At 38.1% G+C, this 17,403-nt stretch overlaps 2 protein-coding genes across 2 annotated transcripts; one reads left to right on the plus strand and one right to left on the minus strand.

The window, feature by feature from the left end:
• Positions 1-7,432: 7,432 nt before the first annotated feature.
• LOC130735476 (uncharacterized) lies at positions 7,433-8,892 on the plus strand. Its single transcript, XM_057587446.1, has one exon. The coding sequence runs from the start codon at positions 7,509-7,511 to the stop codon at positions 8,811-8,813; it is 1,305 nt and encodes a 434-aa protein (XP_057443429.1). The 5' UTR covers positions 7,433-7,508; the 3' UTR covers positions 8,814-8,892.
• Positions 8,893-13,339: 4,447 nt separating this feature from the next.
• LOC130736688 (uncharacterized) lies at positions 13,340-13,777 on the minus strand. The gene has a single exon (XM_057588487.1). The coding sequence runs from the start codon at positions 13,775-13,777 to the stop codon at positions 13,340-13,342; it is 438 nt and encodes a 145-aa protein (XP_057444470.1).
• Positions 13,778-17,403: the final 3,626 nt, after the last annotated feature.

Genomic DNA, 17,403 nt, shown 5'->3' on the forward strand with positions numbered 1-17,403 from the left:
TGATCTGCAAAGGGAGATGAGAGAGTTTCAATAGAAGGGTCATGAACAAACGAAAATCAACAAAACAAAGAGAAAACAACACGAACTCACCTCAGATCACTTTGCATGTGAGGAAAGGAAGCTTCTTTGCGAGATTGAAGGCCTTGATACGATGAAACAAGGCCGATGGTTGCCGGATCGTGGCCGGAGGGTAGCGGGTTGGGGGCGTTAGGCCTGGAGCATGGCTGTTTGGCGGAGGATTGTGGCGGAGCCTGACTTTTTGAGGTGGATCGTGACTCTTCTTCTTCCTGCGAGCGTGAGTGAGACCGAGAGAGGAGATCGCGAACAGGAACAGGAGAGGAGAAAGAGAGAGCGAGTGGGTGAGAGAGATAGAGAGGAGGGACAGAGGTGGAGATGGCGGTGGTGGGTGTTTGTTGCCGGTGGAGGTCGTTTGGAGGGGCTTGAGGAAGAAGAAGGTGAAGGAGAGAGCTTGAGGGTTAGGAGGAAGAAGGGTGAGGGTGAGGAGCGGCTAGGGTTCTGAAGATGGGAGAAAAGAAAATGTATTTATAGTGGGTGACCGGCTGAGCCGGTCATCCCACCGTTATGGACCAGTCCAGACCGGTTTAGACCGGCGGGAGCCGGTTTTCTGCCCGTTTGGGCTTTTTTTTTTATTTTTTTGAATTGACCGGTTTTCTTACCGTTTTTTTCAATTCTCAGCATATTTACCTTATATATAGTATTAGCAATAACAAGAACAACAACAAGTATCGCATTCATTGGCCCAAACCACTATTTAACCTTCAATTCCCAGCTTCTTTACCTTATACACTAGCATTTGAAATACTAGCATTTACTCCCACAATTTCTCTCTTGTCCAAAAATTCTCAAATTTCTCAAAATGTCTAATCCTTATGAGCAATACTATCCACTGCTCGACAATGAAACACCTCCTACAAGTGAAGGTTTGCAACCTTCGCCTATGTTTCCGCCACAAAACCAATCTCCGCAGATGATTCACCCGCAAAGCCAACCTATGATGGTGTTCCAACAACAAAACCAACATTCGCAGATGATTCGCCCGCAAAGCCAACCTATGCCGATGTTCCAACAACAAAACCCACATCCGCAAATGTATCAACCACAAAGCCAACATCCGCAGATGTGTCACCCTCAAAACCAACCTCCTCACACCGGTGGTAATGTTCAAAATCCTTCGTATCAAATGTTTCCACAATCGTTCTACCATCAAAACCAACCTCAGGGTCAAATGGGACCATATCCACCACAAATGTCTTATCCAAACAATCCACAATATTGCATGTATCCACCACAATACCAAGCACCTCCTACTGGTAGCAGCAGTAGTTCAAAAGTCTCAAGTACACAATGTGAGGCTATGCCCGATGAGCCTGAATTTTCTACTCAACGGGGTCTAGATGATATTGATCTTGAAGAATCCGGAAAGAAACGCACCAAATGGAGTGGTAAAGATAATATACTTCTTCTTCAATCATGACTCAACGTTTCTACCGATCGGGTCGTGGGAAATGAGCAAAAGTCAGATTTGTTTTGGAATAAGATTCGAGCCCAATATGAGGAGTACCGCGACGATGCCTCTCCTTCAAGGACATGGTTATCCCTGAAATCTCATTTTAATAAATTGAATGTTGATCTTCAAAAATTTGTCGGTTGCCACACTAAAGCCGTCAATCATTGGAAAAGTGGACACTCAGATAAGGACATCATGGCTACGGCGCATCAATTATATCATGTAGATACGGGTAAAGATTTCAAACATGAGAATGAATGGCGGTTGGTGAAGGATGAACCAAAGTGGAAGGGAACATTTATGACAACCAGTTCAACGAGGCAGAAGAAGTCAGGAGATGGGGTGTATGCAACATCGTCTGACCAGAGTGCATCAATCGAGGGCGACGAATATGAGGCCACACAACCAGCAACCCGCCCGTTGGGAAAAAAGAACCAGAAAAGGAAAGCCAAAGTAGGAGACACAGCTTCAAGTGATCTCGATTATGTTCCTAACTCCGAGATGATAGCCATCGGGAAAGCTAAACTGGGATTCCTGGCGAGTTTTGAGAAGCTCAAGACCGAAGAACTGGAGGTGAGAAAGGAAAAAAACAAACTTCATAAGGCGCGGTTATTGAAGGAATACAAAGATTGTAAGATCAAGATTTGGTCATGTGGTACAACTCTATGTTTTGATGATAACAAGTATTTATTTGTGGATGAACAACTATGATACTCTAATGTTTGTCTTGAGTGTTTTGACAAACAGGTTCTGATTCTGACACCAGAAGATATATTCGTCAGAAGTTCTGAAGATCAGAAGATCTGAAGATCAGAGGATCTGAAGATCAGAGGATCTGAGGATCAGAGGATCAGAGGATCAGAGGATCAGAAGATCAGAGGATCAGAAGATCTGAAGACCAGAAGCTCTGAGGGACCAGAGGCTCTGAAGGTTCAGAAGCTCTGAAGGTCCAGAAGCAGAAGTTACGAAGGTCAGAGGATCCAAGCATCCCTCTGACTCTGATCACCAAGCTTCACAAGTTCCAACACGAAGCATAACTCTGATCAGAAGTCAATGGTTAAAGGCAAATGTCTCTATCGAGAAGTACAAGAGCAGTGTACTATTCTGAAAAGCCTACCTACCAAGGTTCAGCCACAGCAGGTTCTGGAAGTTCCAGAAATGCCCTCCAACGGTCATATTCTCTCAACGGAAATATCCTTTGCACCTTGGACTATAAAAGGCTGAAGAAAAGAAGAAAGAAGTGTGAGAGAAATCAAGAGCTGCAATACAAGAAAAGATTCAAGCCTCTACTTTCTTCATCTATTCTTATGTAGTTTACACTCAGCTTATTTAGAAGCAAACCTTTGTAAACACCAACCTCAAACAGTTGTTTGATTTTCCTTAAGGGACCGGGTAGGTCAGTATCCTTAAGAAGACTAAGAGAGTGAATCTTAGTGGTGATTCCTTTAGGAGATCAAGGTTGATCGGATCCTAGAGAAGACTAAGAGAGTGAATCTTAGTGTGAGCTAAGTCGGTGTATTGTTAGTCACTTGTAGGTTTCAAGTGCAGTTGTAACAATTATCTGATTAGTGGATTGCCTTCATTCTAAGAAGGAAGAAATCACCTTAACGGGTGGACTGGATTAGCTTGAGGGATTTATCAAGTGAACCAGGATAAAATACTTGTGTGCTTCTCTCTTCTCTCTATCTTTATCCGCTGCACCATCTATCTCAGAGAAACCGAAAAGATTTACTTTAAATCTTAAGGGGAAAGTTTTATATTCAAAACTCTATTCAACCCCCCCCCCCTTCTAGTCGTTTTTCACACCTTCAAAGATATCCTTATGGAGGACACATCTGAAATGAACGAGGTGCAGTTAGCAACGCATCAGCGCCTAGTTGAATTCGCCATGAAAGAACTAGGAATGTCTTAATTCTTGTTGTTGTCTTTCTTAGCGTGTGCCAATGTTGTGATTTTAGCATTTTTACTTATTGATTCTGCATTAGTGTTGTAATTTTAGCATTTATACTTATGTGTATTGCATCAGTGTTGTAATTTTAGCATTTCTACTTATGTATTCTGTATTAATGTTGTAATTTCAGTATTCGAATTTTTCTTAATGTGTACTGCGTTTCTACTTATGTGTTCTATATAGTCGTTGGGGAATATAGCCGTTGGGGAATATAGCCGTTGTAACACCCCGATTTCGGTGGCGTCACTTTAGTAACCAAAAAGAAATACTTAAGCGGAAAAACGTGAATTATTTTTTTTCGATAATGTAAGTAAAGACAGAAAGAGATGAAACTCTAAAACGAAGATAACAGAACTAATATACAATATGATTACAGCCCCCACTGTAAGTTGTAAACCACGTCACGAGTAAACCTCCAGTGACGGAAAGTAAAAGAGAGTAACGCCCGTAGGCAAAAGTACAAACCAAAAGAAAAGTCAAGTGTCCGCAACACTATCCCTCAAAATGAGAATGAGTTAGCCCAGATGGCCTAAAACAAGACCTCTTAGCCCAACCAACTCTCTGTGATCCCCGTAGAGGAACCACACAAAAAGCTATAGGCGGGAAACTACCCTGTCCCCAAAGAAACAATGACGGTCAGAGCTAAGACTCTACTCCTACACTAATCTCATCTCGAGTAAGTCGCTCGGTGGCCAGCGGGGTCGACCACCCCTGAACCGTAGTCCTCCTGATCAAGCTTCTTCAACCTAGTTTCCCCTGAAGGGTGAACCATCGTGAACCGGTCCGCCATGGACATCTGACAAAGGCATAGTCCGCCCAAACACACACAGAAGACGCGAGGGTCAACTCCAAAGAATTATATAAATATTAAAGCCAGATATATATATATATATGGGATAATAATTATTAGCCTCTCAGGCTTAGAGTTTAGGGATAACATCCTAGGGTTGCATGTATCGCAAAAAATATAAAAGATCATAATAACAATTAGCATGCCTCAATTAGGGTAAACAAGTACCAATCACACTCAGCAACCAAGTCAGAATGTATGTTGCATGAAATGCAATGCTGGTTAACAAAATGCATTCCGGAAGAAGGATGGACACCAACGAGTCAGCCCTAACACCGGCCATAGTGGGACCATTCCGCTCGGGCGTCTCTTACACCACACAAAAGTAGTCAGATCAGCAGTGAACCCGTAGGTCTGCCATTCCGTCTGCTACTGAGGACCACCGTAGTGTCCTAAATATGGAAATCCGGGTCTTATGACCATTTTGGAATCCACCGAGGTCCGGTATCACGCCGTGTATTAACCTCAAAATGAGTGCATGAATGCAAGTGATTAGCCAAACAACGTCTCCGACCTCACCCGACACGTCGCCACGTGTTCTAAATAACTTAAAGTCTCTAAAAAGAATACCCTAAGGCAAATGTCGATTCTGCGACAAAATGAATTAATCAAAAGAAGAAGAATGTACTTTGGAACTCATGGTTCCCGGCTAAACTTTAGATAGCCAATCAATAAACTGCTCATCGAGCGAAAAGGTACCGAAGTACTTGGAAACTCATAGTTTCCGGCTAAACTTTAGATAGCCAAACATTAACCTGCTCATCGAGCAAAAGAGTATCAACATACTCGAAAACTTGTAAGTTCCTCAAAACTTGGACTCGACGACACTTCTCATATCTTCAAGACTAATATTCAGGCTCTAAGCTCTTATCTAAAGTTGTTATCATTGTTCAAGGGGTTTAGAGATTGATTAATGTCTTATGAATTTTCTTTGAGAAAATAGATTTCGTTTAGTCTTATGATACTTCCTATGAGTTTCAGGGATCCCATAATCCCAATTAATTTCTGAGAAGGTCTCGATCCATTAAAATATAACAAGGTCCGAACTTCGTTCGTCCTTTCAAACTCTCTCAAAATCTCATAAAAATTCGGCATGACTTGCCCGTAATCCTCACTTTCCAGAAACATAGGCACGAGTGGAATAGCATCAATGAAACAGCTCAACCAATAGGCATAAACAGCATATTCCAACACATCCTAAGTTAACCATGTAGCACATAGCATGTGAATCATTTAGCACACAATATCATGGCATCAAGTACTCAACAAGTTCGGCCGAAGCCTCAGAAATCATTTCAGACATTTAGCAATTAGGTGCATAACACATAAATCAAGTCGCATTTCATCGACACCTAAAGCATTATCTAGTAATTCAGAGAGTAGCCCTCACCTGTAACTCCTCCAGCGTTTTCCTCACAACCTCCTTCACGTTCCTCGCCTTGATCTCCAGGAAACTCCTCAAAAGAACCTTAAGCCAAAATCACAGAAATCAACACATTGAGTCAGAAACTCAGCAAGCAATAAGTCCTAGGGTTACACGGTACATTACAAACTCTGTGGTACGACAATCTAACGCGTTAAGACAAGTTTTCGAAAAAGTCGGATTTCCTCCCCCCTTGGTATAGCTCTCGGCCACTTTCCTTAATTGGGAGGGTTGATTTTTCTTCGATCAAACTTGGTTCCTAGGTTAACATACGCCGTAACTAAGACGGTTCTAAGCTCGGAAAAATTTTCGGATCGAAAACTGATATAGGGGTAGTTTGGTCATTATTTTAAACTCAGAATTTCAAAACTGGATTTTTGAAAAACAAATTGGATGGGGATGTCAACAACGACGTTTATGACGATTAATCCTACTAGCACTAAGCCAAGTCGATAGATTTCAGCTTAAAGGTTGCGACTTTGCCGAAAAATGGGTATTTAAGGTAGAAATTGATCCCGGCGGCATTTTGTCGACATTTGACAAAATCTAATCCGCAGAACACGCTCAGGAGCATGCAGGGAATAAGTTTAGACACTGAAATCAGCTTATTTGAACAGTTTTTCAAAAACCTCAAAATTTTGAACTCAGAAAGACGTAGGAGAAGTGGACAGAAACGACGATTCGAAGGAGAGTATAGTTTACCTACCTCGAGGTCTTCGATTAGCGACGATCGGTGAAGCAAACGGGCAAGAAACGACGAAGATCCGGATCTCTCTCTCTCTCTTGATGCTCGCGGGTTTGGGGAGGGAAATGGGTAGTTTTTTGGCAAAAAATCTAATTTTTGAGCTATTTATAGGTTTTGGAAAATGCGGAAAAATGATTTTTTTGCGATTCCGATTTTTCCTGCGCATTCTAAGATAGGTTCTGGCGACAGAATTCCAGAACTCAAAACAGGATTCTTGGAATTAAACCAAATGATACCAAATCGGTGTGAGTCGGTTCAAGTCGGTTTATCCCGAAAAACTACTTTTTGCAGTGATCGTCGGATGAGAAAACTTCCTTCTGAAGAAAGATTAGGAATGACGAGAGAAATAGGAGAACGCGGGTGGAATCTTCATTTGCAGCTCCGAATAGAAAAAGTCTTCATCGTCTGTTGATCTTAGGTTTCTCGAACTATCAGGGATTCCGTTTCGGCAAACTTCCGAGAATTGGAATTTGACGTTCGTACTTTCCAGGATTTCGCATCGAAATAATTGTTTAAGGACGGAAAAGAGAAGTTCTAACATTTCTCTGAGGATTTTTGGAATTAGTTTCCATCGTGTCCTAAAGCGTAAATTAACTATTCACTAATACCTTTGACCTAGGATTAAGCGTATGTTAGTCGTGCTATAACTCTTATCGGTTTTTCGATAATTCTTGGACTTTTCCTGAACCTTTTTCCTTCACAAATTTATCTTAATCAAATAAACTCTTTTATTTTATTCACTTATCCAAAGCTTTAAAACTTGGGCCTTACAGCCGTTGTGGAATATAGCCGTTGTGGAATATAGCCGTTGGAGAATATAGCCGTTGTGGAATATAGTCGTTGGAGAATATAGCCGTTGTGGAATATAGCCGTTGGAAAATATAGCCGTTGTTGTTTCTCTTATTTATACATGTCATATTTCATTCATCTCAACATTCAAGAGTTGTTTTGTCCTCTCATATTGTCTTCCTCCTATCCAATTACACTGATAGTTTCTCATTGTGTCATAGAATGGATCCAAACAATATGGCCGACTTGGACATTTACGACGTTGTCATTGACGAACTTATCAATGACACGACTATAGAAGATATGATGCAGGAGGAGATGGAGTTTTATCAACGACGTGCCAACACCGTTAGGCCCAAGCGAACAAGAAAGGTGATAGAGAGAGATCGTGAAGCTGGGAACGAGCGGTTGTGGAATGACTACTTCTCCGAAAATCCTGTGTACACGGAAGAGCTTTTCCGACGAAGGTTTCGAATGCGAAAGCATGTGTTCCTTAGAATTGTAGGGGCCCTTGGGTCTCATGACCCGTACTTTTTAATGTCTGTCGATGCAGTTGGAAGACAAGGCCTATCACCATTACAAAAGTGCACCGCCGCTATTCGTATGTTGGCGTACGGATCACCTGCTGACAGTGTTGACGAGTACGTTCGAATTGGTGAAAGTACTGCAATTGAGTGCTTAAAGAATTTTGTGGAAGGTGTGTGTGCAGTATTTGGTGAAACATACTTGAGGCGCCCGAACCAGGAAGACATTACCCGCTTACTTCAATGGGGCGAGTCTCGTGGATTTCCAGGTATGTTGGGTTCTATTGATTGTATGCATTGGGAATGGAAGAATTGTCCAGTTGCGTGGAAAGGTCAATTCACCCGAGGTGATCATGGAAAGCCCACAATCATGCTTGAAGCAGTGGCATCACAAGACTTGTGGATTTGGCATGCATTTTTTGGCATTGCAGGTTCTAACAATGACATTAATGTGCTAAATCAATCTCCGGTTTTTAATGAGGTTTTGAGTGGAAATGCTCCCATGGTGAACTTTAGCGTGAATGGAACAATGTATAACATGGGATACTATCTAGCAGACGGTATCTATCCCCCGTGGGCTACATTTGTGAAGACCATCCCAATGCCGCAAGGAGAAAAAAGGCAAAAATTTGCGAAAAGACAAGAAGGAGCAAGAAAGGACGTTGAACGTGCATTCGGCGTTCTCCAATCTCGGTTTGCAATAGTTCGTGGTCCATCACGCTTTTGGCATCCGAATGAGATGAAGTCAATAATGTATGCTTGCATCATATTGCACAACATGATTGTTGAAGATGAGCGCAACACGTACCGAGGTAATTTTGTTTATGATCAGGTCAATAATGACATATTGGATGCTGAAGTAGCAAGTGGTCCTATTCCCGCTTTTAGAAATATCTTGGAAAGAAGAGCACATCAAATTGATAGGTCAATTCATCACCAACTTCAAGCAGACTTGGTGGAGCATATTTGGCAGCTTCCTGAAAACGAGAATAATGAAAATTAACCTTCAAGTGTTATTATGTATTTCATTTCAAATGTATTGTTGCTTATTTTTCATTGTCATGTATTTTCTTTCGTCTTTATTTCTATCATTCAATAAAATTGTTTTTGCTATAAAAAACATAATGTACTTTTTTATTTTTGTTTAAAGTTAACATGCCGATATTTAAATTTAATTGTTTTAAATATTAAGTAAAATTAAATTTAAATTAAATTCGTATTAATTCTAATTAAATTATTTTTAAGTTGAAGTATTGATTTAGTATTAAATGTTAAATCTAAATTGAGTGAAAATAAATATTATTAATTTATGTTGTATGGTGGGACCCTTCAAATAGTAATTTAAGAAACCATGGGTTGGAGCAAAATCTGCTTCAGTTTCTTAGGAGTTTCTTAAGTCTGATGTGGCAGTACGGGCCCACATGAATAGTGCTGAATAGTGCTGAATAGTGTGTTAAGAAACCAGATAAGAATTTTGGGGTTGGAGTTGCTCTGAAGAACCATCTAATTCCCCACACCCTACACCCTTAGGTGAGTTAATCATTACAATTGGCATCAGAGCTTCGTTGGAAACATTAATACTCCTTATATCTGGATTGGAACACATAAAATGACTTCATCTAGATCCTTTCTTATTGAGGTTACCTCTATGAATAGGTCACTTAAGTTTAATGGTGAGTATTATAATTACTGAAAAATTAGGATGAAGATCTTTTGTTGAGTTGTAAGAACTAGATGTGTGGGATGGCATATAGAGTGGTGCTTATGTCCGATATGTTGTGGTTGATTGAGCGCTTATGTCCCAATGGTAATTGTCCCATATTTTAGTTGAATGTTTGATCTAACTAATTAAATGCTCTTAGATATTTTAGAAATATAAAAAATAATGTAATATATTCTCCATCTAGTAGGTAGGTGACAGTTGTGGAAGGATTAAGGAGTAACATTAGTCTTACTTAGTCAAATGACATGTCCAAGAAGATCTAGAAATGCTTTCATTTCACGCACTGAGCAACTTTTCCCTCTCACATTTACAATAGCTAGCCGTCACTATTTCATCACATATACGGCATTATAAAATTTCCTAGTCGATAAATGCTTTTAATGTCCCACATATAATTCATATTAATAATTTTCTTATAAAAAAAAACGAATTGAATAAATATTTTCACTCCCCACATTACCATATTTCAGATTTTTTATTTTATTCTTTATCATCAAAGTATCTCACAACTAATATCTATTGGTGCCCACTAGGATAGACAAGTTTATTTTTGATCCACCGGTGCACCAGTCTTAAATATCATTGGATCCAAGAATCTTAGAATATTCTTTAAGTGAACGGTTAGGATTGGATGGATGATTAAAAGGGCAAAACTGGAAATTGACAACCCCTCTTCTTTCTCTTTTCTCTGTGCTTCCGGCGTGTCTGTGTTTCTCCAATGCTATGCCAATTCCATACAGGAACTCAAAAGTAGCAAGCAAAAAGAAAACCCAGATGGTTAATTTCGGCTAATAATGCTATGAGTTGTGGGCTTCCTCCCCCCACCACTGTGGCTTCAAAACTGTAAAAATGAAAACTTTCTCTTTTCAAATGTCACTTTCAGTGTTGTGGTTGCAGAAATACGAGAGCTTATTATGTAAAACCCAGATCTGAAACTTACATGAAGAATTTTATTGCAGCAATTTACATGCTTTCAACCTCCAGATCTGATTTTTTTTTCCAAAGAGAGAAAGATGGAGGTTGGGTGAATGTCTGAATGATGGTGGTGCAGAAGCTTTGGGTGGGATGGGGTGACTGAAAGTGGTGGAGACACCGATGAGGTCGAAATGGGTCTGTAATCGAAGGTGGAGTTCTGAATGACAGAGCTGCGTTCGGGTTTGGAAGGAGAGAGTGGAAGCAGGGGCCATGGCTGACAACGTGACGGAGTTGGCTACAATGGTGGAGAGATTGAAGTGGTGAAGATTCAGATTGGTCTGGAAGCTGGGAGGAAGGAGAGGGTGGGAGGAAGAAGGAGAGAAAGGGGTAAAGTCTGAAATAACCCTTGTGCAAAGTTTGTAATAGCCCTGGTGCACCGGTGGACCAAAATAATAAAGGTCTACCCTAGTGGGCACCATATCTATTGACTAATCTTTTCAACAGTACACTCTGAGATCACATTAAGTGGATAGACTTATCTTTCAATAAATCATTCTAATTCATGCTCATAATCAACAAATTCAACATTCAACTAAATGTTTAAAGAGCTCAATTATTTACTAACTAATGTTTCTTTAACTTGTTCAGTTCAGATATTTATTGATAAGATATGAACACAAAATTATTTTCGGTAAAATGTGGAATTGGTAAAATTGGAAATGGCGACCATCCAGATTTCGGAGGAGGAGAGTACGAAGTCCAAATCCCGCCAGATCTGCTCATCCCAAATAGTCCTGGCCCATTAATGGAATTGATTAGATATACATATCCTGACTTTGCGCACAAAATGAAAGACCCTCAGTTCTTTCAAGATAGGGCAATATTGGCCCCTACACTAGAGGCTGTTGAAATGATAAACACATACATGCTTGGGATGATAGCTGCACCAGAGCATGAATATCTGAGCTCCGACTCTGCCTTACGATCTGATGAGGATTCTGAAATCCAAGGTGAGTGGTTTAGCACCGAATTTTTGAACGACACTAAAAGTTCAGGAATGCCTAACCACAAACTTTTATTGAAAGTTGGTACTCCAATCATGCTTTTGAGAAATATAGACCAAGCAGCAGGTTTATGCAATGGAACCAGGTTAATTGTAGATGAACTTGGTGAACGTTTTATTGGTGCAACTGTTATCACAGGAACAAATGTCAGTGACAAAGTGCACATTTTAAGAATGGACTTGGTTCCTTCTGATTTCAAATTTCCAATTAAATTCAGAAGAAGACAGTTTCCAATTGCAATATGCTTTGCTATGACCATAAACAAGAGCTAAGGACAAACACTATCTCATGTTGGTCTCTTCCTTCCGAGGCCCGTCTTCACTCATGGTCAGTTATATGTAGCTCTTTCTAGAGTACGCTCAAGAAAATGTCTTAAACTTTGTATACTCGATGAGGCGGGCAAACAACAGACCAGTACTGTAAATGTAGTGTTTAAGGAAGTTTTTGGAAATGTTTGATGTACACAACACAATTACAATTACAATTATTTGTTTCATTTTTCTCTTCATCTATCTTTACAGGGTTGCCTTATACAAAAATAGCTTATTTATTTATTAAAATATTACAACATTAAATTTCCGTGCAACGCACGGGTTACAGAACTAGTTATATAATAATTTTTTCTTCCCTTTGTAACGAACAAAGTAGTTCCCAATTTTTATTCATTTTTTCCTGATTCAGAATCATTTTATATTATAAAATGAAATTAAGCACTCCATTGTCTTAAGTTCTACTCCACTGATTAATAGTAAGTGGCCAAAAAAGGAAAAGATCATCAACTCAATTGAAGGCAAAAAAATCAAAACGCATCCAATGGTTTTGGTTGCTTCTGAGTACATCACTGCTTAATTTACAAAAGATGAGACATTATGTGACAATAAAATACTGTCCGTGTTTACAAAAGTTGACATAAAAGCATCAATTACAATGCGTTGTTATCCCTTTTTTTATTTTCTTTTAAAAGGTGAATGAGACATTACAACTGATATAATACTTGTAAAGTCTATGCTTAACAACCACATGCTTTAGGTGAAATTATTTCATCATCGCTCCACACCAAAACCAAGTGTATATGTATGTATAGTTTTGACTTTTCATCACAATCATGTATACTGTTCTTTGTTCATTCCCCCCTCCCCCTTCTTTAATCATTCAATAATTAATGTCGTCTTAATTATCGCCAAATCATGATAAAGAAGGATTCCATTCAATTTATCGGGGTGTTTATGTTTATGTTTATGTTAATTCTATAGTGTGAACTACGGCAATATATATGCAAGTTATCATGTTGATAGTTGATTAGTATATAGTGAGGAAAAACAATCGAATCTCATCTACATCATGAAAGTTGATTTGGGCTATATGTCTTCTGTCTCAAAATACTGTCGCAGTTCCTGAGCCACAAATGAAATTGTATCACAGCAATTATAAATTACTTATAAAACATTATAAATGTCATATATTCATGTGTTTTTACGTATCATAAATTTCATTAGGTAAATTGGAAAAGAGACATCATTTAGTTATAATAAAAGATCTTAATCCATATTTATGAACGTGTTTGGGAGTTGGGCTATGGTAATATTTGACTTATCTAAAAATAACATGTACAAACAGACATTTAAGTTGCAAGATGAGAGTCAAATTATACTTCTTTTATTTTATCTAGAAGCCATTTTTAACTAATTTTTAAATTAAAAGTTATCTTAAATTTATGAAAAGATTGTTAATTTTAAATTGTCCCTTATTAAAAACACTGAAAGAATTCATTTGTAAATGTTTTTTTTTTTGAATTTCAGTACTTCATTGATTAAAAGAAAGCTGCATCTACAAATAGAAGATGCTCTCAGTTGGGGGATGATCCCACCATACATGATCATTAAACTTAAAAGCTATAGAGGCAAGCATGTGGGTTGGGGAATTAGCATTACGCTTTACATGGGAGAACGAGATGTAATTAAAATCCTTTGCTAAAGCATGGCAGTCTTGGATGATATTCTGAATAGTCCAAGCACTTGAATCGGTTTTCATTGCTCTAATGACAGAAAGAGAGTCAGATTCAAATATCACACTATCCATTCCCAGTTCTCTCGCCTGTAGCATACACCAACGCAGGGCTAATGCTTCGGCAACCAAGGGGTCCATGCGTTGATCTTCCTCGTGCGTGCCAGCCACTAGCATCGTTCCAGAGTGAGATCGAGCAACAAAACCGAAGCTCGTGGAATTTGCTCCTGACCATCTTGCATCCACGTTAACTTTGATCATTTATCTAACATTTACAAATGAATATGGAGCATAAAATATTGTTAAGGGCTAACGTGCAAAAATAATTTAAATGTTTAATTGACATTTTAAGTTAACTTATGTTATATGTATTACCAAAATAAATTAACTCATATTGAGAGATATGCAAAACATGTAAAATGTACTTATAATTAGGAAGATAAGGAGTGCCAAATTTTAATTCATTTTTCACGTGAGAAAACCAACATGTCAAAATTCTGCTTTTAAAATCCACATTAAGTAGAATATGACAAATTATAATTTCTTCATTAGTGCATTGAGATACGTAAAACTACATTGGCATTGACATGCATATAGTTAACGTTCAATCGTGCCATTGTCATAACTTATATGTCACAATTCACAACTCAACACCCTTCATCGTCGCCACAAGTGTTTATAGGCATGTTGAGAGACATACTCGATGCGATAAGTCTTGTACTTTTTAAGTCTTTACGTATGAGTATGACTTTTGAGATGATGGTTGCTCGTAGACAATATTCTAATTCTCTTATAAATGTGTTGGTTTAAATATGTTTGGCTGATTGTTGGATGAGATGAAACTCGTTTTTGGCTGTCACGGTTAGCCAACATGGTGACCACTTAGTTATGGAACCTTCGGACTACCTTAGACGGTATTGGGCCTATTAGCCTTTTGGCTGACTAGAAAGGGTGGGCCCCATCTTGGCAAGCAATGCAATGTAATGTCAAGTTTGACTAGCTTATGCGTATAAAATGTTTGAGATGCATTGTAAGCATTATAAGATAAAAAAACTTCTTTTAAGTGTTAATTTAAAACATTTGCTTTGAATCATCTCTTGGCTAAGACAACACCTATTAGATTCTTGAACTCGTGTGGTTCTTTTAAGCTTTTCAAAACTTGAAGCGTCATAACTAATGAACCAACAATCATATATTTCAGGTTATTATTGAATTATAGAGGCGTGTATTAAAGTTAGGAATTTTAATGTAGCTATTTTTTATAATTTTACACTTCATTCTAGATTTCATACATGTATTATTTTTGGACTTTTTAAATTGAGGGGGGAAGAGTATTATCGAAGGTTTTTCCCACTATTTTCCCATCCTTGTAAAGGATGTACTTGTGAACATCATTTCTCCACTCAAACTCAAAGCCATAGAAGAACAATGAGTTAACAAAATGAGTAACGCTTATGTAAATGAACAATCAAATATATATTTATAGACATAGTGAGAGACATACTCGAGGCGGTGAACCTTAGTGAAGCCTTTATGTATTAACTTCTGAGATGATGGATGCCCATAGACAAGCTTGCAATTGTCTTATAAGTGTACTATCTTAAATCCACTCGACTAATTATCGGACAAAATGAACTCACTTTTGTCTGTCTTGACCTGTTGATATTACATTATTCACTTGATTGTGGAACCTTTGAGCCGGATGATATTAAGCTTATTAGCCTTTTGGACATACTAGAACATAAGTCAAATCATGTCCAAATAACTATAAACAATCACACTTTTCATAATAATAATAATAATAATAATAATAATAATAATAATAATAATAATATTGTTATTATTATTTTTATTATTAAGAAGACATAACTATTGTTATATACTTTGCAGCAGATTCTTACGTCAGCTAGGCGTCTGAGTTTGGATTACCGCCAGTGTCATGCAACGATGTCACATTCAGCTTCCACGACTCGTAGTTATCATCACATCCAGGTGGGATGGTCCCCTTCGCAAGTGTCGTGGATGAAATTCAACACTGTTGGTTCAGTGAGGGGTGGCGGTTTACAGGCTAACTGTTGTGACTCTGATGGTCATTGGCTCATTGGGTTCGCCAGGAACCTTGGCCAAGTTAAAGTTCTTTGGGCTGAATTTTGGGCAATCCTTTCTGCCATTACTTTAGCTTAGGATCGGGGTGGCCTCGTCTCATTGTGGAGAGCGATTCCCTTACTGCGCGGTGAACTTGATTAATGGTGGGTGCTCTCCTCTTCACCCTTATGCATCGATGGTGAACCTGGTAAAGGCCCTGATGGCGCGGGATAGGGAGGTGGCGTGTGTTCACGTGCGTAGGGAAGCCAACCAGGTGGCGGATCGGTTAGTTGACATGACTCATGACCTTAATATTGGCTTGAATTCTTTGGTTTCTCCTCCCCTTGGAGTCGCAACTTACCTGTGGTCTGATGCAGCGGAAGTCTCTTTCCCGCATTCTGTTCTTGTCTAGTTTTTTCTTTGGGCTTTAGCCCTCCCTTTGCACAAAAAATAAATAAATTGAAAACACTGAAATGAAATAGGGTATCATAACATATTTACCGACAAGATGAGTTTTTAATTAGAGTTTAATGAATATGCACTGACAGTGTAAAATAGTTTTACACAGACATCCAATTGAATTCCGCCAAATCAGAAAATATCTTATTCTTTTAATTAAAATTAAAGTCAAATGTAATTATCTCTCCTATGTGGCATGCTTTGATTGGATGACTGTGTAAAACTATTTTACACTGTCAGTGCATATCCATTAAACTCTTTTAATTAATTGAAATAAATTTTTGTTTTCTTTTTGTAAAAGTTTAAATGTTTACTTGAGTAAGTGATAATATACTGTGTAAACGTAGAATATTAGAATAGTAAACGTAGAATAAATCAAATAACCAGACGACAAAAGTAAGCAAGTTTTTTTTAGATAAGCCACAAAAGTAAGCAAGTAGCTAGCTTAATAATTGAAGTTAATTAGTTAACCCTCAATTTTTAAGAGCTTTTCTTATTTTAAGGAAGAAAATGATTTGAGAAAAGCTAACGACCATAAAATCCTCTTCCCAAGTCACTCGAGGATCCTATATTCCTATTCAATCCATACTCAGGCCCTCTCCATTTGAAAACCAATCAAACTCAATATCTTACTCTATCTTAAGCGGTATAGGTTTTTGTTTTTGTGTAAATGGAAAAATACTAGAAAAAAACCTAATTTTTATGTAAGATAAAAAAATTAGAATTGGTTTTTTTTCTAGAAAAATAGAGTTTCTTCCAGAAAAATAAGAACTGATCAAATATTGTCTATTAGATTAATTAGATTAAATTTTTGACGACATGAAAATATCAACAGTCAAGATCAAGTTAAGCTATGACTAAATTCAAATACAATCACACTGTTAATTTTTTCCCCATTCAAAAAAAAAAAACACTGTTAACTTAATTATTAAATTATAGACACGATATTTGATGGATTCACTTACAACAGTGAATAAGAGCCAATTATAATTCCTGCATTTTTTTATTAAATAAAACTAAGAGATATACACGTTCGAGCAAAAGAAGTTTTACACTAATATCCAACTATTTTATGCCACATTTGATAAATTATTACGTTCCTCTTTTATATAAATGAATTAAAATTGTATTTTTTATGTTGCATAAAACAATTTGATTTTTTTTATAGGCAAATGTTAGTGGTTAGTTGTTAGTAAGTTAGAAAATCCCTTTAAATTTCCTTCCAGGATTCGAGCCCTGAACCTTTCTCTCCCCAACCCTTATGTCCTCTAGCTCTTTGATGACTATCCCTAAACGATAACTCAAAGGATATGAAACATACGGGTTGGAGTAGGGAGGTCCAT

The sequence above is a fragment of the Lotus japonicus genome, chromosome 2 (assembly GCF_012489685.1).
Source record: "Lotus japonicus ecotype B-129 chromosome 2, LjGifu_v1.2".
NCBI classification, from domain to species: domain Eukaryota; kingdom Viridiplantae; phylum Streptophyta; class Magnoliopsida; order Fabales; family Fabaceae; genus Lotus; species Lotus japonicus.